The 20,930-nt window shown below is 36.2% G+C and overlaps 2 protein-coding genes across 3 annotated transcripts; both read right to left on the reverse strand.

Moving 5' to 3' along the window:
* Nucleotides 1–672: 672 nt before the first annotated feature.
* LOC129764750 (leucine-rich repeat-containing protein 39) lies at nt 673–4,092 on the reverse strand. Of its 2 annotated transcripts, XR_008741212.1 has the most exons (5): nt 3,518–4,092; nt 3,127–3,463; nt 2,765–3,064; nt 1,224–2,709; nt 673–1,121 (listed from the first exon to the last, which is right to left on the reverse strand). XR_008741212.1 is itself a non-coding variant. In XM_055764204.1 (4 exons), exons 1-4 carry the CDS (start codon nt 3,852–3,854, stop codon nt 2,592–2,594), a joined length of 1,092 nt encoding a protein of 363 aa, XP_055620179.1. In that variant the 5' UTR covers nt 3,855–4,092; the 3' UTR covers nt 673–2,591. The 2 variants fall into 2 exon arrangements, 1 of the variants encoding a protein (XP_055620179.1); XM_055764204.1 differs by having other exon boundaries at nt 673–2,709.
* A 260-nt stretch (nt 4,093–4,352) lies between these two features.
* On the reverse strand, nt 4,353–20,617 carry LOC129764748 (uncharacterized). Its single transcript, XM_055764201.1, has 7 exons — nt 20,490–20,617; nt 19,349–20,168; nt 18,103–18,495; nt 17,745–18,047; nt 17,172–17,678; nt 17,018–17,115; nt 4,353–6,340 (listed from the first exon to the last, which is right to left on the reverse strand). Exons 2-7 carry the CDS (start codon nt 19,440–19,442, stop codon nt 4,598–4,600), a joined length of 3,138 nt encoding a protein of 1,045 aa, XP_055620176.1. The 5' UTR covers nt 19,443–20,168; nt 20,490–20,617; the 3' UTR covers nt 4,353–4,597.
* Nucleotides 20,618–20,930: the final 313 nt, after the last annotated feature.

The raw sequence follows: 20,930 nt of genomic DNA on the forward strand, positions 1-20,930 counted from the left end.
AGCTCAACAGCTCAACAGCTCAGCAGCTCATCAGCTCAACAGCTCAACATCTCATCAGCTCCAGCTCCGTAATGAGCTTATGAGCTGCGTTTTTTTGATTGCGAACCGATCCGAAACCGCTCATTATGATGAAGCGATTCGAATGAACAGCTCACGAGCGGATGGCACATCTCTAGTCGATAGTTCGATCGTCTTCTTAATCAGTACGGAGAGGTATGCATGTACCCAAATTACACCGATTCAGTTGGATCGGTTTTTGCATCAGTAAACCGATCCGACCAAACTGTCGACTGAAAAAAAGTCTGTAGTGTGCGAGGGCTCTTAATGTTCTGGCTGTAACTTTTTTGTAACCTAGATATTCGATGTCGATATATCTAGGTAGGTTTATATTAGAGTGCCAATGAAGATGGTCATCTCGAATTTTCAAATGGAACTTTCTTAAAAATGATGATTCCCATGAAAAACTACCATGTGCAAAATATCAGCTCAATCGGACTTCGTTTACTTGTGTCGCACAGCCGTCAAAGTTAGAGTTCTTAGTAAATCGAAAAAAACGTTTTTTGAAAAGTGATTGATTCTTCTTTATACGCCTTTTCGCTTTGCGGCCGAGTTTCGTGGAACGTATCTAGGCCGTAAGGCGAGGTATAGGTGTATCAGGTTTGAGGCGTCTTAGCCTGCATCAGATTTATTTGCCTAAAAAGAATCATATACCACGAATATAGATCACGTACAGAAAAATAATTTCTGTGGGGACTTGAGTGTTCGAAATTATTTAAATGAAAATATCCATTATTGGTGGGACGAAGTTCGCCGGGTCAGCTATTCTATAATAAATCGAAATGGACGTCATCATAGAAAGATTATCAACAAATGATATATGAATTTTGAATGAACTCCGAAAGTCCTCGACTGGAGGCCAAATGAAGCTATTCTCAACGATCTCATTTTGTATTGAACCAACGAAATGTGAAGCGTAATAAATGTGAAACTATCCAAACAACAGTTTTTGCTGCACCGTCAACTGCTTGATCTATATTTATTGTCATTAATATAAACGTACGCGGAATAGTACCATTAAAGCCATTTGCATGAGACCAAATAACGATAAATACAGCTCAATCCTATCCGAAAGTTGGTATGTGAAAATAAAAAAAATTCTTATATAATTATTTGCATTACAATAACAGAATGTTCAACTATAAATTAATATGATCATAAATTACCATGATGAAAAAACTAACGTGAATATTAAAACAAGAACATGTGATATATATATTCTTTACTTTTATATAAGCCTTCATCTGAATTGGATGTGTTGTTTCTGAATCGATTACACTAATAGCGAATTCGTTTTTAAAACTGAGTCAGTGCCACACTGACTCTGTAATAAAAAAACGTTTTCAGTTTCACGAATGCGGTGGTTTGTTGGTGTGCGTTGTATAGTCTGATTTGTTTATATTTGCGACGGCAAATGTACAGTGTCGACGTCTGATGGAGATATTAGTGCTTGGGAGGTAAAGTATTCTCTATAAGATCAGAAGAGCCAAGTGCAGTGTAAAAATATAAAAGTTTGAATGAAAATTTTTACTTCATATTGTTTGATTACCTAACACATGTAGTCCTGACACTCACTTAACCATTTGTCGATGCATTTCCTGTTTGTTCCACAAATAATTACTATTATAATATAAAATCATCATTAGACACAGTTTTCGTTCAATGTTCGGAATATCGGAAAAAACCCTCTTATTTCATCACATAAAATAAATATTCGATACGTTAAAGTAAATTTTCATTCCTAATTTTGATTTTGAGAGCATGTTTATTCCTCCTGAATATCCATAATAATTTTCGCCTCCCAATGAAAGCACACGGAGCTTAATGCCGTCTACACGAATATATTCTTCAAAATCAGAATCCAAATTGGATTACGATTCAAATAATACAAAAGCAAGAGCAGCAGGTTTTCCATTTTCATAGTCTCTATTTTTAGATTTTCCAAAACAATACTCGGAACTTGACAGTTCAGTATATTTGTATTGGTGAACCCGAGTGCCAACCCGTGAAACATCTCAGTGCGAAACTAACAGCTTTCGGGGCGACCCAGCAAACATTAAGTCGTATGAATAGCTATAATTGGAGGCGATATACATACAACCAAGACACATTTGTATGATATATGATGCAGATAACTAGCATATACACACAAAAGTGGAGGCGATATACGTATATGCCATATTTTGTACGCATATAAAGCCGTATATAACGATATGCGATGCTTTTTGGACTGATATGCGATTTGATACGACAACGTTACCACTCAATCCATCGATGACATGGAAAATCGTGTTTTTGCATTTTATGCGATTTTAGATATATATGATCGATATTTTGATTGATATTTTATGCGATTGTGATTTGATACGAAATTATATGTGACTTATCATGTGCAAAGTTATACGATTTAATGTTTGCTGGGGAACTAGTGCGACACTGAGTGCGAAACTGAGTGAATAAAAAAACGTTTTGACAGCAGTTAGTGCGGCACTGGGGTTGAAACTGAACAAAAACGAATTCGCTATAACATTATATCAAACTAATGTCCAACTTAATTCATCGTAGACATCACAATTGTACTGGAACCACCGATCTGCACATAGTTTCGAACAGAAAACAATACTGAACATCATCATGCGTGCGTATTTTCGCCTGGAAAAACGAATATCTTGAAGAAATGTAATTAGTTTGTTTTCGAATTTCATACCTTTTCACTAATCCCAGCACACATTCACTGAAAATGTCTTTCGAACATGGAACACTGCCACATACGCTAATTGGCCCTTCTCGCAATCTCCGGTATAAATCCATGGGTAACCAATGTTCTAAGCAATTAGATTCGCCTAATTTTATGTTATGTCCCATCCTTAAGCACAATTCAACCAACGTATTCGGTAATTGAGTTGTTTTCCGACGATCGAGGATCTTCGATAACTCAATTGGGAAAATCAAGTTATGGGGAGATGCTTCACAGTTCACACGTTGGACATACAACGATTTCGAAACCCTGGGGAAATTCATTCGTTTACTTGTCTAACATCAAACTGAGTACAGTTGCACGAACATTACCTATTGCGCTCAACGATGTTGAATGTTTCGTAATTAGGTTGCATGAATTTCTCCAGCACTATTGGGTAGTGTGTAACGGTGTAATTATTGAACAGCTTCAAGTGTTCCAGAGAATTCACGTTCACTACAAACGGAAGTAGCACTAGGTTGCACCGTTCCGAGGACAAATATATCAATTGAGGCAGCGTGAACACTTTTGTAGGTATACGAGATAAAAGATAATTGTCATCCAGCACTAACTCCTTCAAATTGATGCAACGTGATAACTCGATAGGAATCTCAAAAAGCCTGTTTTTCGAAAGTTCAAGGATTTCTAATTTGTGCAGGAATCCAATTTCTGCAAAACAATCAAATCCATAAAAAAATTGGCGCTGGTTTTAGAGTTACATACCCCTAGGCAAACACAACAGCTTGTTCTCATTGAGCTTTAGACGAGTCAAGTTGCACAACATACCCATTGCATTGGGTAGTTTCTCAATTGCATTCTGAGATAGATCCAAATCTTCTAGCTGAAACATCAGTGAGATTTGCTCTGGAATATCAGTTATGAGATTTCCAGCCAGACAAATGAAACGTAGGTTTTTCATCTCCTCAAAAAACCATCGTGGAATGAAAGGAATGAAATTTTCCTTTAAATACAACTCCACAATCGAGACACAGTACGTTCGCAATTCTTCTGGTATTTGCCGGAAATCACGATAGCTCCAGTGTAACACTCCATAATCCATCTCTAGTCCAATCCTTCCGACAAAATATCACAAACTCACTGAGACCAAACGCCTGCGTATCATATTTTTGGCAAATAGTCATCGTAACGGTTCAAGGGTGTTTGTAGAATGCGCGCGCGGATAAAATTCACACACCCTCGAGTTTGATCAATGTAGGAATATCGATTAAAAAAATAAACACAAGGCAAGCTTAGACTAAGCAACGGCTTCCCTCACATATCTCACAGTAGCTTCTCACACTCACTCTAGATTTGGTTCAATATTTTTAGAAAAGTAGTCAAAAACATCATCGAACAACAATCGCCAAGCCGAACACACAAACGGACGGAGCTATTTTTAAAACAATGTTTTGGAAGAGCGAAGACCGAAGTGAACGAGTGAAATGCGATCTCACATATTCTATAATAATCTATGAAACTAAATTAAAAAACCTCCCGTCACGTGATGACTACGATTTTTGCAATATAATTTTGAATGTCAGTTAAAAGAAAATCGGTCTCAAGGTTAATGCCTTATGCTCTGAAGATACTTTATTTAAAGTAAAACAATAAATTTTTCTTAACATGTCTATTTATTCAGATTCACAAATAAATTCAAATGAATGCCACGTAAACATACAAACAGAAAATTTAAGTACATGACAAATGAGAAGATCGTTAATTCTACATGTATGAGCGATGAAAGTTTTGTTCGGTTGTTTGCGCTTTTTTAAAATGATAATCATGTTTTATTGGCGCACGTCTTTACATAATAATACAACGTTTTTGCTTATGATTAGAATGGTCAACATTCAATCGATGATGACCATTAGCAGTCTGCTTGGCAAGAGGATCTTTCTGGGATTCTGTCTTTGGGTTGCAGTCGTTAAGGCTGATTTGATGCTTCCTCAGTTGAATGTCACTCATATAATCACTGTCGACGTCTTCAGCTTCATCACCGCTACTGCTACTGTAGGAATCTGAGGACAGTAGGAAGGAATCATGTAAGCTCATTAAATTGAACTGATGGATTCGCTGAAGCAAAGTGGGATCTTCTGGAATAATGAACATTTCTTCCAGCTTCTTGCTGTTTAATGTTTCTGAAAGCCATTTTGTAACAGCATCCGTCATGTGCATGCTATTGATTTTATAGGAACTAAATGATAGTTTACGCTCTTTCTCATCGGACGTTGCTGGGATGAACGCAGCAGGACTTTGGAGACCAGAATCGAAATTCTCAGAACATTCCTCTCCTGAAAAATGGTCACATTTCGAATCATTCTCTTCTTCACATATCTCTTCATCGCAATTAGATATCAAGCCAGGCGTTGGATACATGATATTCAAAATAGGCGAGCTGCAATTCCCTTCTGATTCCTCTCCATTCATATCATTGATCATAGTAGATGAGCCCTCAGAATGACCACTCTCCGCCAACTCCAAAGGCACTTCATTTTCGTGGCATTTTTCTGGATCAACCGGTATAGTTTTTATACTGCTCACTTCCACAGCTCTTTGTTGTGGGGAATGCGAATTTATACTTGTACAGTTTACAGCAGCATCCGCCATGGACAAACAAACTTCTTCCGTTTGAACGCTGCAAACCTGTTGGCTTTGGCATTCTGTTCCTAGGACATTCTCTGTATTGCTATCGATATTTTTCACTTCCTGGAAAGAATCAATCGACTTATGCTCAAACTCTGTTTCAGCCTCTGGCTGAACAATTTCAATGGTTTCCTTTTGGTACGAATCTGACTCATCTGTATCAATGGTATTTTCGTTGTTCTCATCTACAGTAGAAGTGATTGAAAATTCAGGCTCGATCAATTCAAAGCCTTTCTGCTGTTGAGAAAAAATGTTCTTTTTCTGTTTTCTCCCCTTCCCTTTGGCAGTCTTTTTTCCCTTCCTACTAGCGATATTCTTTTGGTCAGTGCTTACTTCTTGTTGTGCTTGTGCAACCAATACGTTCTCCTGTTTCGTCGTTTCGTAAGAACGTTCCTCATTGAAACACGATTCGGGAATCTCTTTAATGGAAGCCATCTTTGTCATTGATGTGGTGTCGATGAAGCGCAGTTCACGGTCCTCTTCCGCTATGATTTCCTTTCCATTACGCATGGTTTTCCATGCATTTTCCTCACTTCTTCGCACCTCACACTCTGACTGTCTGCAAGCAGCTTCTTTTGTAAGATCAATGTTTTGCATTGCGAACGCCAACGTTGATTCAATCAAGTTCTTCTTCCGCGATTTCGGCAACGACATTTTTAATTTCATTATTGGCATTTGAGGGGCCTGATTAATTTGAGATCTATCGTCCGGTTTGCGCGCTTCCGGTGATCTTTCCAGTAGAGTTGCAGAACTTTCATTGCTTGGTACGTTTTTCGTCAGTTCATTCGGTGGGATTTCAGAAGTTGTACGAGTTTCAGCATTATACTTTACACCGGCGTCGATAGCGGACACTTCGGCAGATGGAGCCAATTCTGGTTCCAGAATACTGGAGAGGGCCGTGTTCTGGAAAACAAAAGTAATATAGAACGAAAAATTAGTAACGAACATCCTTTGTACGCTGAAAAAAGACTGAAATATTGTGATAAAATCACGTTAAGCCTAATGATGTACCGTTATAATTGAAGTGTATTTCCAAATTTTCAAATACTACTGCATATTGCTTTAGTGTAAAGCAAATACTCAATTTCAAAAGCACTCGACAACTTTATCAACATCGCCGCCGCCAAGGCACCAGAAAGAAAAGTGAAAAAAAAACATCGAAGGACCAATCCTATTAAGACTTGAAACATTCATAATTTGTAATCACAGTTCATTACATAGCAGCGGTTCTAATAGGCGCATCTGAAATCTTTTGACAGGAAATTGTTTGGAAAACCTGTATCTTTAAACGGTAGAAATTTCACGTTGATCCGTTTTGTTTTAAAAAAGGATGAAAACCGGGAGATGAAATTTGATTTTGGACACCCACATTAAAAATCTAAAATCACGAAAAGCTGAAAGTGTCTAAATCGACCATGTATAATGTGTTAAAACGTTTCCGTGAACTTACAACTGTTGTTCAGATAGAGACGCGTCGAAGTTGAACTTACGATCAAAAGCTAAGAATTAAGGTATTAACCCATTAATGACCAAGTTGTAAAAATTATTTTGTTAACAAAAGCCATTGGTGTAATTTTGATTATTGGCGTTACAGAAACCCCAATCTTCAAGATTTTTTTTTTCGTTTTTCCGGAAAATTTCAAAAAATCAAAAACGCGGCAAACCAAAAGATTGGCCGAAATCTACATTTTTGTTCCTGTAGGAGATTCAATCCAATGGTTTTTTTTCCTACATCACAATGTATGATCTTTTATCAAAGTAATATTGAAGAAAAGTTTACATATTTTTAAATTTTGTAAGGTTTGGTTTTTTGTTAGGTAATGTGAGGATACATAACCTTTTTTTTTGTTTTTTTGGGGATAGGGACCGCACAAAAAAAATCGCATAAAAATAAATCGTGCGAAACTTCACCAGTAGCTTTAAAAAATCGTGAATTTGAAAAATTTTACCCCAAATAACTCAAATCCACGCCAAACAAATCAAAGATTTGTTTGATATGCAATACATTACATTCCTATAGTCTGTGTATGGTTTAAATTGAAGAAAATTGGAAGCATACTCATTTCCCCATACATTCGTTCTGTCCTTTTGTGTGCTTTCTCGAACAGAGCTGTCAATAACGGGCAACTTATGAAGCTGCTAGCACAGCAGTGGAACTCCATACAATTCACTAACTAAAAAGTGTCCACATTTTCATCGCTTGTTTACGTGAAGAATATATTTTTTTCAGGCACACTTGATTTGAGAGTGTATGGATTTCTAGCTGTCTTGACGCAAGGTCTTTAATGAAGAATGAGAAGATGGGAAGGTTTACATAAACATGTTTATAGTTACATAAGTTTATTCAAATATTAATATTACTCTTATTTAACTATTCAGTGCATTTTTATCAAAACTTGAAAGAGAAATTAAAAAAGGATTTTTTTTTCAATATTTTTCTGAGATGGTTATTAAAAATCCATGATTAATATTGCTTTATTATTTACCCTCCATTATTTGTTAATTTCTCTTGCTTTTCGTTCTTTGACCTATCATTTTAACAATACAATTTGAGAGGTTTAAAATTGAGACAAGATAAAAATTTGGTGTGAAAGAGCGAATTGTGTAAAATTAAGTCGCAAATTATCTAAGCGTTATAATTAAAGTTTTTCTGTAGTATTTAATTTTTGAGTTTGTGTGAATGACAGATTAAAGTTGATTCATAAAAGAATAAGATTTCATTTGATATGACGATTTTTGAAATCGACTCAATGGTTGTAAAGTTATGACGTTTTGTAAGAAATCTTACTTACTTAATCAGCAAAAGGCCCTAGTGGCATGTGCTGTACACAAAAGTTGTCTCCATTCACATGAATTTTATATTTTTTCCAATTCTTAACTTTCAAACCAACATATCATAACTTTCCGTTATCCGCAAACATGCCAAGCAGTAACTTAAAAAAAAACAAACTCATAAACGACAAAAAGAGTCTTAGATTGCATATTTTTCATATATTTTTCACAGTTTTACAGTACCATTTGCTTATTGGCGTTTTTTAGTTGGAGTGCCTTTTAATTGGCGGTTCACCAGCTGGAGCACGCGCCAATCAAAAAGCAATCATCTGTCATAATTGTATGTCAGTTTTACTCTGTTGTTCCAATGCCATTTTTATTGAAGGGTCTTTGAACGTTAAACTCAAAAAATGAAGGCACAGTATAAAAGTATTTAGTTTTGCAGTTGGTTTGACAAATGTATTCGTTTGAAAACATTTATTAATATATATACATACTAGCTAACCCGGCAAACTTCGTCCCGCCCATTTACTTGATTAATTCTCGAGTAATGCAGAAATTTGTATTTTATTTGTATGGCAGCCACCCCTAAGAGAGGGGGGAGGGGTATCTAACCACCATAGAAACATTCATTGCACCCTAAAGTTTCCATATGCCTAATTTGGTTTAATTTGCTTGATTAATTCTCGGGTAATGCAAAAATTTGTGTTTCATTTGTACGGCAGCCCCCTCTAAGAGAGGGGGAAGGAGTATCTTAACACCATAGAAACATTTATTGCATCCTAAAACCTCCACATGCCAAATTTGGTTTCATTTGCTTGATTAATTCTCGAGTAATGCAGAAATTTGTGTTTCATTTGTATGGCAGCCCCCCCTTTGAGTGGGGGAAGGACTGTCTAACCATCATAGAAACATTTATTGCACCCTAAAACTTTCACATGCCAACTTTGGTTTCGTTTGCTTGGTTAATTTCCGAGTAATGCACAAATTTGTGTTTCATTTGTATGGCAGCCCCCCCTTAGAGAGGGGGGAGGAGTCTCAAAATATCACGAAAACCTTCCCCGGCCCCAAAAACCCCTACATACCAATTTTCATGTCGATCGGTTCAGTAGTTTCCGAGTCTATAAGAATCAGACAGACAGACAGACATCACTCCATTATATATATATATATATATATATATATATATATATATATATATATTATATATATATATATATATATATATAAGTATATATAGTAGATAGATAGATATAAAGTGAATTATATCACATCCACTATTCAAGGAAGTTAATGATATTTTCTAGCATCAATCCAAATGCAGTAATTCTAATTATTATTATGGCCGCACTAAAAGACATGAAAAACGACAAGAAAAACGCGAACTTTGAAATTTGTGAACTATTGCAGTATTACTTCAGCCATTCCATGCCAAACTGATATAGTGGTTTTCAGATTTTTGGAAAATTGGTAGCTTGTTTTCGTTATGGTAAAACATTGAACCTGTATTATTATTTTTTTGGGTGATTCGATTTTTTTCACTTTTCCCAAAATGACTTTTATCAAAAACTCATAACTTTTGAACCACTAAGCCGATTCAGATGATCGATACATCAAATTGAAGTAAATTAGCTAGTCTTTTTGGAAAAATATCAAACTTCCAAGAAATTTGAATTTTGTTTTCGTAATTCTTGATTGTATCCGTTTTTATAGTTTACATGGTTTCGGGACCAACGGCGCTATATTTTTCTATGTTTTTTCTTGAAAACTGAGGATTTTTTTACACATTTATATTTTTTACTCAAAATTAGATATATGCTTTTTTTCTTTTTTGAGTTATAATTTTTTAGAGTTAACCGATAGTTCGGAATATTAATTTCTTCCCCTTTTTCCTATTCTCAAAAATTCATAACATTTGAACTGCTAGAGCGATTCAGATGATCGATATATCAAATTAAAACAAGAATTTTTTGGAAAAAAATTGCACTTGCGTAAAAATTAATTTTGTTTTCGTGATTAATAATTGTATCTGTTTTTCATAAATAAAAAAAAATTTTTGCAAGTGTGAAATTATTGACTTAAATTAACTATGTCGATTATATGAATCGATTCAGTAGATCAAAAGTTATGAATTTTGAAAAAACGTCATTTTTGGAAAAAAGGAGAAAAATGATTTTTTGAACCATCGGTTAATTTTGAAAAATCATAATTTAAAAACGAAGAACTGGATATGTTATCTAAAAAAATATACAAAACATAGCGCCCTTGAATGAAAACTATAAAGAACAATTACGATCAATTATCAAGAAAACAAAATTATTTTTTTTCCAGTAAAGTATTTAAAAAAAACTGGCTAACTGGCCAATTTGATATGTCGATCATCTGAATCGGTTTAGTAGTTCAAAAGATATGAATCTAAAAAAAAATATTTTTGGAAAAAAGGAGAAAACTAGATTTTTCGAACCACCCTAAAATGGAATGGGATCTAATATTTAACGAAAAGGAACAAAACTATCAATTTACACGAAAATCTGAGAACCACTATGTCGGTTTGGCATGGCATATATGATACTAAAAAATGGGTGGGTTATATCTATGATATAACCGCAAGGTTGACGTGGGACTATCTTAGCTTAGTAACCATTTGTATGTATTGATTGCAGTTTGCATGTATTTGCAATGGCGATTTCCCCAGACACCTTGGTTTAGAAGTCTTTATAGGTAATCAGATTTCAGTCGGAACAAAAATACTCCCGACCTGCATGAATTTGCAATCCCAATTTCCCTGGACACCTTGTTTCTGAAGCCTGTGTTGGGGAAACATATTTTAGTCGGAACAAATTGCCCTCGACTTGCATGTATTAGCAATGCCAATTTTCCCTCGCTCCATGGATTTGAAGTCTGTGGTAGGGAAACACATTTCAGTCGGAACAAAAATGCCCCCGAATTGCATGTATTAGCAATGCTAACTTTCCCACGCTCCTTGGACTTGAAGTCTGCATTAGGGAAACGCATTTCGGTGGGAACAAAAGCTGCCCCTACTTTCATGTATTTGCAATGTCGATTTCGCCAATGCTGCTTGGTTTTGAAGTCTGTGTTAGGGAACATATTTCGGAGAGAACAAAAGTCCCCCTACTTTCATGTATTTTCAATTCCGATTTCCCCAACGCTGCTTGGTTTTGAAGTCTGTGTTGGGGAAACCGTAAATCGGGCCAATCAAAACGAGGCAGTTAGGGCGTTTAGATAAGCTTAACATTTTACAGTTATTCAATTATTTATCTAATGAAAAATGACATTTTATTAATTGCGATAGATGCGTAGAAATATTCCCTATCAATTGATGCAAACATCTTTCCGATCCAGTAGAAAATGTTCGAGTTATAAGCATTCGAAATCTTGCATTTTTTCCTGCATGTTCAGTGTTTATGTTTTCATTTTACCCCCCATATATTCCGGTTAGACGTAGTCCCACGTCAAAAAAATGGGAGAGTTATATATATGATATAACCGCAAGGTTGACGTGGGACTACCTTAGCTTAGCAATCGTTCCATTGTATTGATTAAATTCTTGATTGAATGAAACAATTTCCAAATTCGATTTCATTCAATATATTTGCATTGTGAGTAAAAAGATTGAACAAATGCCATGTAAAGTCAATTCATGCATTGTGATAGATTGTTCTTCGTTACAACTAAATTTAATGACCGACCTTTTACGTTTGGTATCATGCCTAGGACAAAATATATGTACGGAAGAATTATCAAATGATTATTTTATCTTACATTTCCCTCTGAAGTTTACGTCTCTCAAGTGCACGTACTTAGTGATTCCCGATTTTTGAAATTAATCGTTCATCAGCTAATCGAATACTTTTCAGCAGTTTGTTATTCGATACGATTAATCGCCCCAAATAATCGATTAATCGATTAATCGTCACACTGAGAGAAATAATTAGTTAGACTAATATTTCTCATTTGCTAGAAAGCCATCTTGAATCAAAAAAGTGTTCATTCCTCCTGGAAAACAATTATTATCTTGTACGTTCCCCTAAAGTCGTACACAAACGTCAATTCGCGTTGACGGCATTGAAATTCGTTTACGAGTTTAGGGGATCGTCGAAAATAATGATTCATTTTCAGGATAAAACTGCAGCGGTCGTATGTTTTTTTCGGATCGATTAATCGACGTAAATTATTCGTTCGCTTCGATTATTGGTTGCGCAGTACTCGTTCGATTAATAATCGATTTCTGTAGGAAGTATTCGATTAATCGATTAATCGAACGATTATCGGGGATCACTACACGTACTTCTCGAACCGCGAATTTGCTTGAAACTGAAAAGTTCATTCGCTTCTAGTGTCTGCACGATTTTCCCAGCTTCCTAAGTTTAGAAGATCGTGTTAGGACAGACATATTCCAGTCTGCACAAAGGCAAGCGAAGACAGAAGTACTCGCAGTTTGTATTTATTTGCAGAACCGATTTTCCCAGAAACCTTGGTTTAGAAGTCTGTGTTAGGGAAACACACTTCAATCGGAACAAAAATACCCCCAACATGTATGAATTCGCAATGCCGATTTCCTCTCGCTCCATGGATTTGAAGACTCTGTTAGGGAAACACATTTCAGTCGGAACAAAAATACCCCCGACTTGCATGAATTTGAAATGCCGATTTGCAATGCTGATTTCTCCATCGCTGCTTGGTTTTGAAGTCTGTGTTAGGGAACATTTTTCGGTGAGAACAAAAGTCCCCACATTTTCATGTGTTTGCAATGCCGATATCCCCAAGGCTGCTTGGTTTTGATGACTATGTTAGGGAAACCGTAAATCAGGCCAATCAAAACGAGGCAGTTAGGGCGTTTAGATAACGCTTAACATTTTACAGTTGCTCAATTGTTTATCTAATGAAAAATAACAGTTTATTGATTGCGATAGAAGCGTAGAAATATTCCCTATCAATTGATGCAAACATCTTTCCGATCCAGTAAGAAATGTTCGAGTTATAAGCATTCGAAATCTTTCATTTTTCCTGCATGTTTTGTGTTTAGGTTTTCATTTTACCCCCCATATATTCCGGTTAGACGTAGTCCCACGTCAATATAGTTTGGTGTTAATTTCCTCTGAAACTAAAAAACTGATTACTAGAAACTAATTGACGTTATCGTTTTATTACCTTGTAAATTCTAGATACAATACCAACAGAGGGTATTTAAAAAAAATAAAAATAGCTTTTTATGGGGTGTGTTCAAAACTGAAAAAAAATCAGAAATCATATTTTTATGTTGTTTTTTAAGCATACCTACATTATTTAGTCGTATAATTATTGTATCATTCAATTTATTCCGATGAGAATGCTTTAAAATATTTCAACTGATGTTCTTACCACATTTCAATTTTTTTATTCAATGTTCAGTTTCTATGGCGAAGCTTCATTCGTAAATTACACATTTGTCATCTTTGGTGGAATACGATCATAAATGTTGTTATGAATAGCACAGCAAGTTATGATTAAAATACATATGAAAAAAAAAATTTGATAATGCATTATACATAAACTGATAAAAATGCATTATAATATCTATCCACTGCGTTTTAGCGTCTATATGTATATTTTATTCAATATCGGTTCGTAATTTCTATCCCATTCGCCGTGTTTATCATGATGATGCTAACATTAATAACATTATATACAAACCTCCCACCTTATATATGATGTCTTCCACCCTTTTAGAGACATCTTAACATTATGTTCAATTTTTAGAGCGTAAACTATCTGTCAATTTTTTCACTGTTTACATTTTCTTGCCACAAATCGTTGCCACTTTTTTCTCTCAAGTTCCACTTTTCTTCTCTGCTGCTAGAATAGAAACAACGAAGGGGGATAGCGAAAAGAGAATATTTGCGAAGTAAACTCCACCCCTGCATAATAAGTAAGCTGTCGCTAGTGTATAAGTATTGCATCTCCTCTGAGGAAAATTCCATTCATTCATCATTCTTCGTGAGGACACCGACTGGACAACACCGTTGCTGGGAGAGCTGAACGGCGAGGGATCGAGTGCCTTTCTCCAGACAATGGGAGGAGAAATATGAGAAAAGAGTAGAGTTTTCCAAGGCCCTTTTTGAAGGCTAGAGACGAATGAACTGAAGAAGTTTAAGGTGAAGGTGGAATCAAGCCATTGTAGTAGTATAGGTAAAACCACGTGTAAAAATGAGGTAATAGTGTTTGTGAGAGAAGATCAAAGCACACGTAAATAGATCGATTCACTTATCAGACTGTGTGCCGCTTCACTGACACGGGTCATACAATACATTTGAAAAAAATTACAATTCAATACTATAATAGAATGTATGAACGATGTATTTCGATGAACAATTGAATATATAAATATATATAGAATGTACATTTGCATATGAAGTAAAATTCTGATCATACGCGAGCGAATTTATAACACATTCGAATTGGGATTCTTTTTGTATTAACAAGTTCTTCCGCATAATTACTCGATGTTGATAATTCATTAATATTTTCCTTCGTTGATCGTATTGTTTTCACATATTTACGTTGAACAGCCTTCACGCTTCTCTTCGTTGGCCGAGGCATTTTGATTGAATGTAATACTTTTCCATTAAATGTTTTTGGAAGCATAGACAGCCGTGACAGTGTTCCGAGCTCTGCAATACAATTTGCTTAACCAAAGTTAAAGTTGCTAAAATTTACATTATAGACCCATTAAACGTAAAATAATAATTGTATTGATATCAACACAATTTTATTTTATTGATTTTCATAACATGAAACGCTGACTCAGGAATAACATTTTATTGAGTGGTTTTTATAGCTGTTACGATGATGTTGTCTGGCATCAGTGTCGAAAAAATAACGATCTTTTCACCAATCCAAACAAAACATTGCGGAAAATTGAAAAATGAAAATTTCACTTTCAGAACACTAGTTCGAATTTTCCGAAGTTTTTCATTATACAAAATTTTATATCTTGTGAGTAATCGATTAGAGTTTGGTTGATATTACTTGATGGGAAGTGCGGGGAAACGATCATTTTCTTCACACTGTTTCGCAAAATTATTGATTTTTGGCGAGAGGTGAAGGAGGGAGATGGAGGAAATGAGCGCCATTGTGGCAGCTATTTGTGGCTAGCTTCCACCTTCAGCTTAAAGTCAGTGCAATGCGTGTATTGATATAAAGAAACAATTTGTGACATATGACCAATTAGTGTATTGTTCACGCAGAGGCAGAAAAGAAACGTTGCTTCTCGAAATGATTCTATAAAACCACGCAAGCCATTAAAGCTTTTCAGTGTCCCCGGAACTTTTTACTATAGAGTTATTTATGAAATTTCGACGTATTCGCAAATAATATCCGAAATGATAAACCAACAAATTAAAAGAAAAGATTGCGTTGTCCTACGTCCTAAGCGGTCGTGTCTCGGATACAACCCCTCCAGGATTTACAGGATTTACAAGGACTGCAAATGCAGTGCTGGTATTAACCCCTTCTCATATTATTTAACACGTCACACATCAAGTGATTACTCCGCTGAGCGTTCTAGCGCCCTATGTTATGCAAGTACACCACGAGTGAGACTCGATGTTATACGGGAAAGGGTTAACAACCCCTAGTGTAACTGTAATGAACTACGTCGGTAACAGGTCGTCAACAGTAATAGAGAAAATACGTTTACTGGGATATACCCATCCGTTGGATGATATAATGCGAATTTGTGAATCTTTTTTTGGCAGTGATTTGGCACAATAGGTGTGTTCCAAAGAAAAAACGACGTATAGTTGAGGATAAAACCAACCAAAATATTGAAGATTCACAAGTAAATGATCGAAGTTGCTATTCGATTTTTCGAATGCTGGTCATAAAACAAAAACAGGTTAAGAGCAATTAATAAAACAGGTTAAGAGCAATTAATACAAACCCGGAACTCTTGGACTACGACATCGCTAAAAAACCCCTCTAGCTAAAGCACCGCCCGAAGAATCAGTATGCGAGAGGGTTATCGTAATGTCCGTGCCCGCAAGCAACCACACAAGACACTGAAGCAAATCCTGGTGGCCAAAAGACTCGCTCGAAAGTTGTTCAACGAGGTTTTGACGAAGTACGAAGGATGTATGCTGATGGATGACAAAACGTGCGTGAAGATGCCAGCCATCATACCTAAAATTTTATAAGGCTACTGCCAGAGAAGATGTCCCCAGCAAATTTTAGTTCGTTTCCGCTGACAAATTTACCAGGAAGTTCTTGATTTGGCAAGAGAATTGCAGCTGTGAACAGAAAACCAAGGTTCTCGTCACAAACAAGACAATGGTCTCAAAAATTTATAGGGAAGAGTACCTGCAGAAACATCTCCTTCCATTTATTAGGGCTCTCAAAGGTCCGGTGAAGTTTTGGCCAGATTTGGCTAGCTCCCACTACAGTCGAACGGTGCTTCAGTGGTACCGTGACAATGGGGTCGATTATATTGAAAAAGATCTCAATTCGGAAATTCGATAAAGTGTGCCAAAGGTAATCGAGATGCTGCAGAAATGAACAGATCGTGGAACAAAATGAGGTTGACCAACTGAGAGTCCAAACTACAAAAATTCATCAAAATTGTAATTCTTTTCTGAAGAAGACAATTTGAGTTCAAGTGACAAGCAAGTCGAAAGGTTAAAAATCACTATAATATAGAAGAAACTTTCATTTTAATATTAACACATTTTTTTGTATCTTCAACCAATTCCGAGATGCCGAGATGGTTTTGTTATTACGGATTCTAAAAGTGACTACAAAGTGACTACATACCTCCTCCCAATTTCTGTATCGCTTCTTTCGTTTTTTAAAACTGTGCGCTCTGGAATCGTAATCCTCATTGATGAAGCCACATTGGTCATAAAACGGAACTAAAACATACAAAGCACTGATTACAGAAGGATTGAAACCTGAAATTCATTCTTACCGTTTTCAAAAACAGTTAGTGGCGCCATAACACAGCTAGGATAATAAAACGTATTATAAAGTTGAGCATAGTCATATCCATTAACGTAAAAGTTCATATCGATTTGTTCCTGTGGCACTTGCTGATCCGAATTATCGGTATTATCTACTTCACTGACTCTCCCTTGTTCGTGTACCGTCCCATTCACAAGCGTTTCGCCATCATCAGATATCCATTCGGCCTGCTGAAAACGAGAAGCACCCTCCGATTCTACACTATCATTGTTCTCCAACGAATTACTATCGCAACAAGCGCTATCACCGATTCCTGTCGCATCCATTGTGTGCGAATTCTTAATAACTTCACTATGAATTGGCTCTACTGAAGGTTCCGCTACAGAACCATTGACAATTAATCCTGCCATCTGATTATCTCCTTCAAATGTTGGCTGGCAGTGATAGTTCGGAGGATATATGTATGTCTGGCCACCGTTCATGTAAGAGAACCCGCTATTATCTACGGCAAAACCTGTAGAGAAGATGCATTTTATGCTATACTTGTTCTGACCATGATTGGGGTATGATTACTACTCACCGTTCATGACAAGAACTCCACTTTGATCAAAGTATCCAAAATAGGGATACGGGGTAGGATAATCAACAAAATGCCCTTCAGTCAGGTAAGTGGCGTCTGACATAATCGATTCAGTGGCTGAAACGCTTCCACTGGCCGTCATGACATCACTCTCATCGACTGTACCGTTGGCGAAGCTGCTCGCTGTTATCATTCCATCCTCACTAATAGTCGTTGTCGCTGAGCCGTTTCTCTTCGGCCTGGATAGATAGCCTTTCTTGAAAAGGACATCTTGACGTGGAGTTGTTATTTTCGTGTATTCATCTACGAATGTGATTAATTGGAGTGTGTAAACTACAAGTGATTGGAAAAAACGTACCTTCGTTTATAACTGTCTCATCGTTTAGTTCGTTCTTGCTATTAAAAATAGGCTTGTCGCATGTGCTGCTTCTATAATTACTTTCATTGTTATTACTATAGTAAGTCCTTTTACCGCTGTGGTTCTGATGATTAAAATTATTGTAATGGTCTCTCGAATACGGAGCATACAGTTTAGGAAGATGAGAATGATCATGCTCTGTACTCGAGTATGATGTTGCACCACTGTCCGATGGTGGCTTACGGGAACGTCCATACGTAAACCAGGGCGATTTTCGATCAGATGTCGCATGGTCGTAGACTTTTGACGCATACCGATTTAAAGGCTCGCCATTATTCTCGGTGACGACAGTTTTATATGTTTTTATCCCTCGGGTTGATGTTGAGGATTTGTCTAGAACGAAAATGAACAGCGAAGGGACGACAATGAATGAAAAATTATAGCAACACACAAAAATAAATTATTAACGTGTCTCTCTCGCTATGAGATAATTTAACTGAATAGTTTTCAATTTAATTTACATTGCCCTATATTATCAGGTTTGATTCGCTATATTTCTGATATTATATTGGTTTTACTGGCTCAATAAAAATTATTATTTATTTGTGTTTTTTAGATCCGCAAAAGTATCCGTTAATCAATTGTTCTGAGTATTGAAATAGTCCTAAAACTAATGACCTTATAACAGACTATAGCCAAAAGGTTGACATAATTTATCACAAATCTTTATTTTCAACTATTTCATTTATTATATAGATAAAGCAAAAAAAAAAGAATCATGGTAAATATGATCTTATTTAGCAGCTAATTTGTTACACTTCATCGTATCAGTGTGGTGAACTACAGCAAATAACTAACATTAGTGTCGATAGCACACATTATGCCCTTATGAATAAATGATTTTCATCATGAAGCCAAAGATAGAGGCGAATGAACTGCAAAGTTTAAAGCCTCTTAAAAACAAAGAAAGAAGAAGAAGAAGCCAAAGAACCTTGCCTTACTTGTAAGAAACAGAATGATTCGAAACAGATAATCAGATAAACCAACAAAAACAGTTTATCATTCTCAACATGTCGTTGTGCTGTGTCATGAAGAACTTGCATCTATTACGTATCTTAGATGTGGAATAGAAAAACTGTCACATCCATAATATGTAATTTAATTTTCTCACATTGCAGTATTGGAAGTGAAAAAATATTTCAACCATAATTACCAAGCACATCGTTCAAACCGGTCATCTACTCACCGCTAAGATTCTGTGTCGCATCAGAATCAGTCGAGCTTGTATTAACTAGCGACAGGGATACCCATTTGGTTTTCTTCCTGGTACCTTTCGCCATCGAATATTTTTTTCCAGAGCTGTCACAGATGGTGCCGTATTTATCTTCTTACACTTCTTTATGTTGGTTGAAATTTTCACCTGCTGATAATTTGAATGATTTCCCACTTGCTCAATAGAAACAGTTCCTCGGAATAGAGAAAAACAATTTCACCAGCAAACATGAACCGGGACACGCTTTCTAGAACCAGCTAATCTTTGCTGCTGTTTTCTCTCACATGCACAAACGATTATTTAAGCTCGATGCCGTCTTCGTTGCTTTCCTTTTTTTAAGAATACTCAACTCCTTTCGTCGTTGCATAATCGTTGTCTTTACAACTACTGCTACAAAAAAACTCACGTGCCTCGTGATGTTTCTGTCGCTTCGTTAATATCTAGTCGTCACTCACGTTGTTGAACACATTGCCAAATAATCTTCATTTTTTGAATCCTGCTTCGGAGAATTCTAGACCTCTCTTGAGAGTTTCACTTATCTGAAAGAAAATGCCTTTTTTGCGATTCGTTGCACGTTGTGCGTTGGTTTCTCGCGTCGAATTGTGCTGAACTGTGTGGATCTTTCCGATGCCGGTATTAGCGTGAACTTGTCGGGAACAATATTTTTGTTGCTCTCCTTCCTTTTCTCAATCAGCTGTTATGTAATCCGGAAAATGCAGTCATGCCTTGCTCCCACTTTCTCGCTTTGACATTATGATTGGAAAAACTTGAGTAAAATAATTTTCAAACACTACTGCAATTATAACAATCGATAATTAGTTGAACAATCTTTCTGCTTCTCATAATTTGTTATTATCGAAGAACTGATTGTTGGCACATTCCTTTTCTCGCTAACATACACCGTACACTATGTTGATGAAGGATGCTGATTAGATCTATGACCTATAGGACACAGCCCAGGGCATATTTTTGGTGCTACAGATTACTACAGCTGTTGCAAAATACAAAACAATTTCGTCTTTTAGAGATAATGATTAAAAGCACGAACACCACCCCGGACTTTCGAGTCCTGCTTCGATGACTAGTTGATTGATACTACTCTAGCAATCGATACCCGTTCAGGAATATTCGGTCATATCCTCTAGGAACACACCATCAGCCGATTATACAACACTTTTCTCAACCTGGTCACGATGAGTTCGTCTCAACGACGGCAACGATGGTATCAACATGCTTCATGTTCGGAACTAAAGTGCTATTTCAGTATTTGAATGGTCTTTGCTGTTGTTTCTCTGCTCTCGCTATCCATATACAAACATGACGTTTTTCCATTCTCTCTCAAATGCATTCCTCCTCTCTTCTTTCTAGCAAAACAGAGAATTTCGTAATTGTGAGATTCATTACTCAGCTATTTCAAGCTTCCGTCTGGAGTAAGTTAGAATTTTATGTATTTAAGAACAGAAGAAACGTATCATTATTCGTATTCGTTTGTAAAAGAACTAAGCTTTTTTTTAAATTCAATAGTCAGAAGTTGGACGACACAATATTCGTTCTG

Source organism: Toxorhynchites rutilus, chromosome 2 (assembly GCF_029784135.1).
Source record: "Toxorhynchites rutilus septentrionalis strain SRP chromosome 2, ASM2978413v1, whole genome shotgun sequence".
In the NCBI taxonomy this organism is placed as follows: Eukaryota; Metazoa; Arthropoda; class Insecta; order Diptera; family Culicidae; genus Toxorhynchites; species Toxorhynchites rutilus.

Bases quoted from the DNA above. Each gene is read 5' to 3' on its own strand.
- LOC129764750 (XM_055764204.1), bottom strand. From the start codon at position 3,854: ATGGATTATGGAGTGTTACACTGGAGCTATCGTGATTTCCGGCAAATA. The intron at 3,464-3,517 runs GTATGTAACTCT...ATTGTTTTGCAG, and splicing joins GCTGTTGTGTTTGCCTAGGG to AAATTGGATTCCTGCACAAA. The intron at 3,065-3,126 runs GTAATGTTCGTG...GAATTTCCCCAG, and splicing joins AACATCGTTGAGCGCAATAG to GGTTTCGAAATCGTTGTATG.
- LOC129764748 (XM_055764201.1), bottom strand. From the start codon at position 19,442: ATGGCGAAAGGTACCAGGAAGAAAACCAAATGGGTATCCCTGTCGCTA. The intron at 17,116-17,171 runs GTAAGAATGAAT...TGTATGTTTTAG, and splicing joins ACTAACTGTTTTTGAAAACG to TTCCGTTTTATGACCAATGT. The intron at 6,341-17,017 runs GTATGTAGTCAC...TTTGTTTTCCAG, and splicing joins GATACAGAAATTGGGAGGAG to AACACGGCCCTCTCCAGTAT.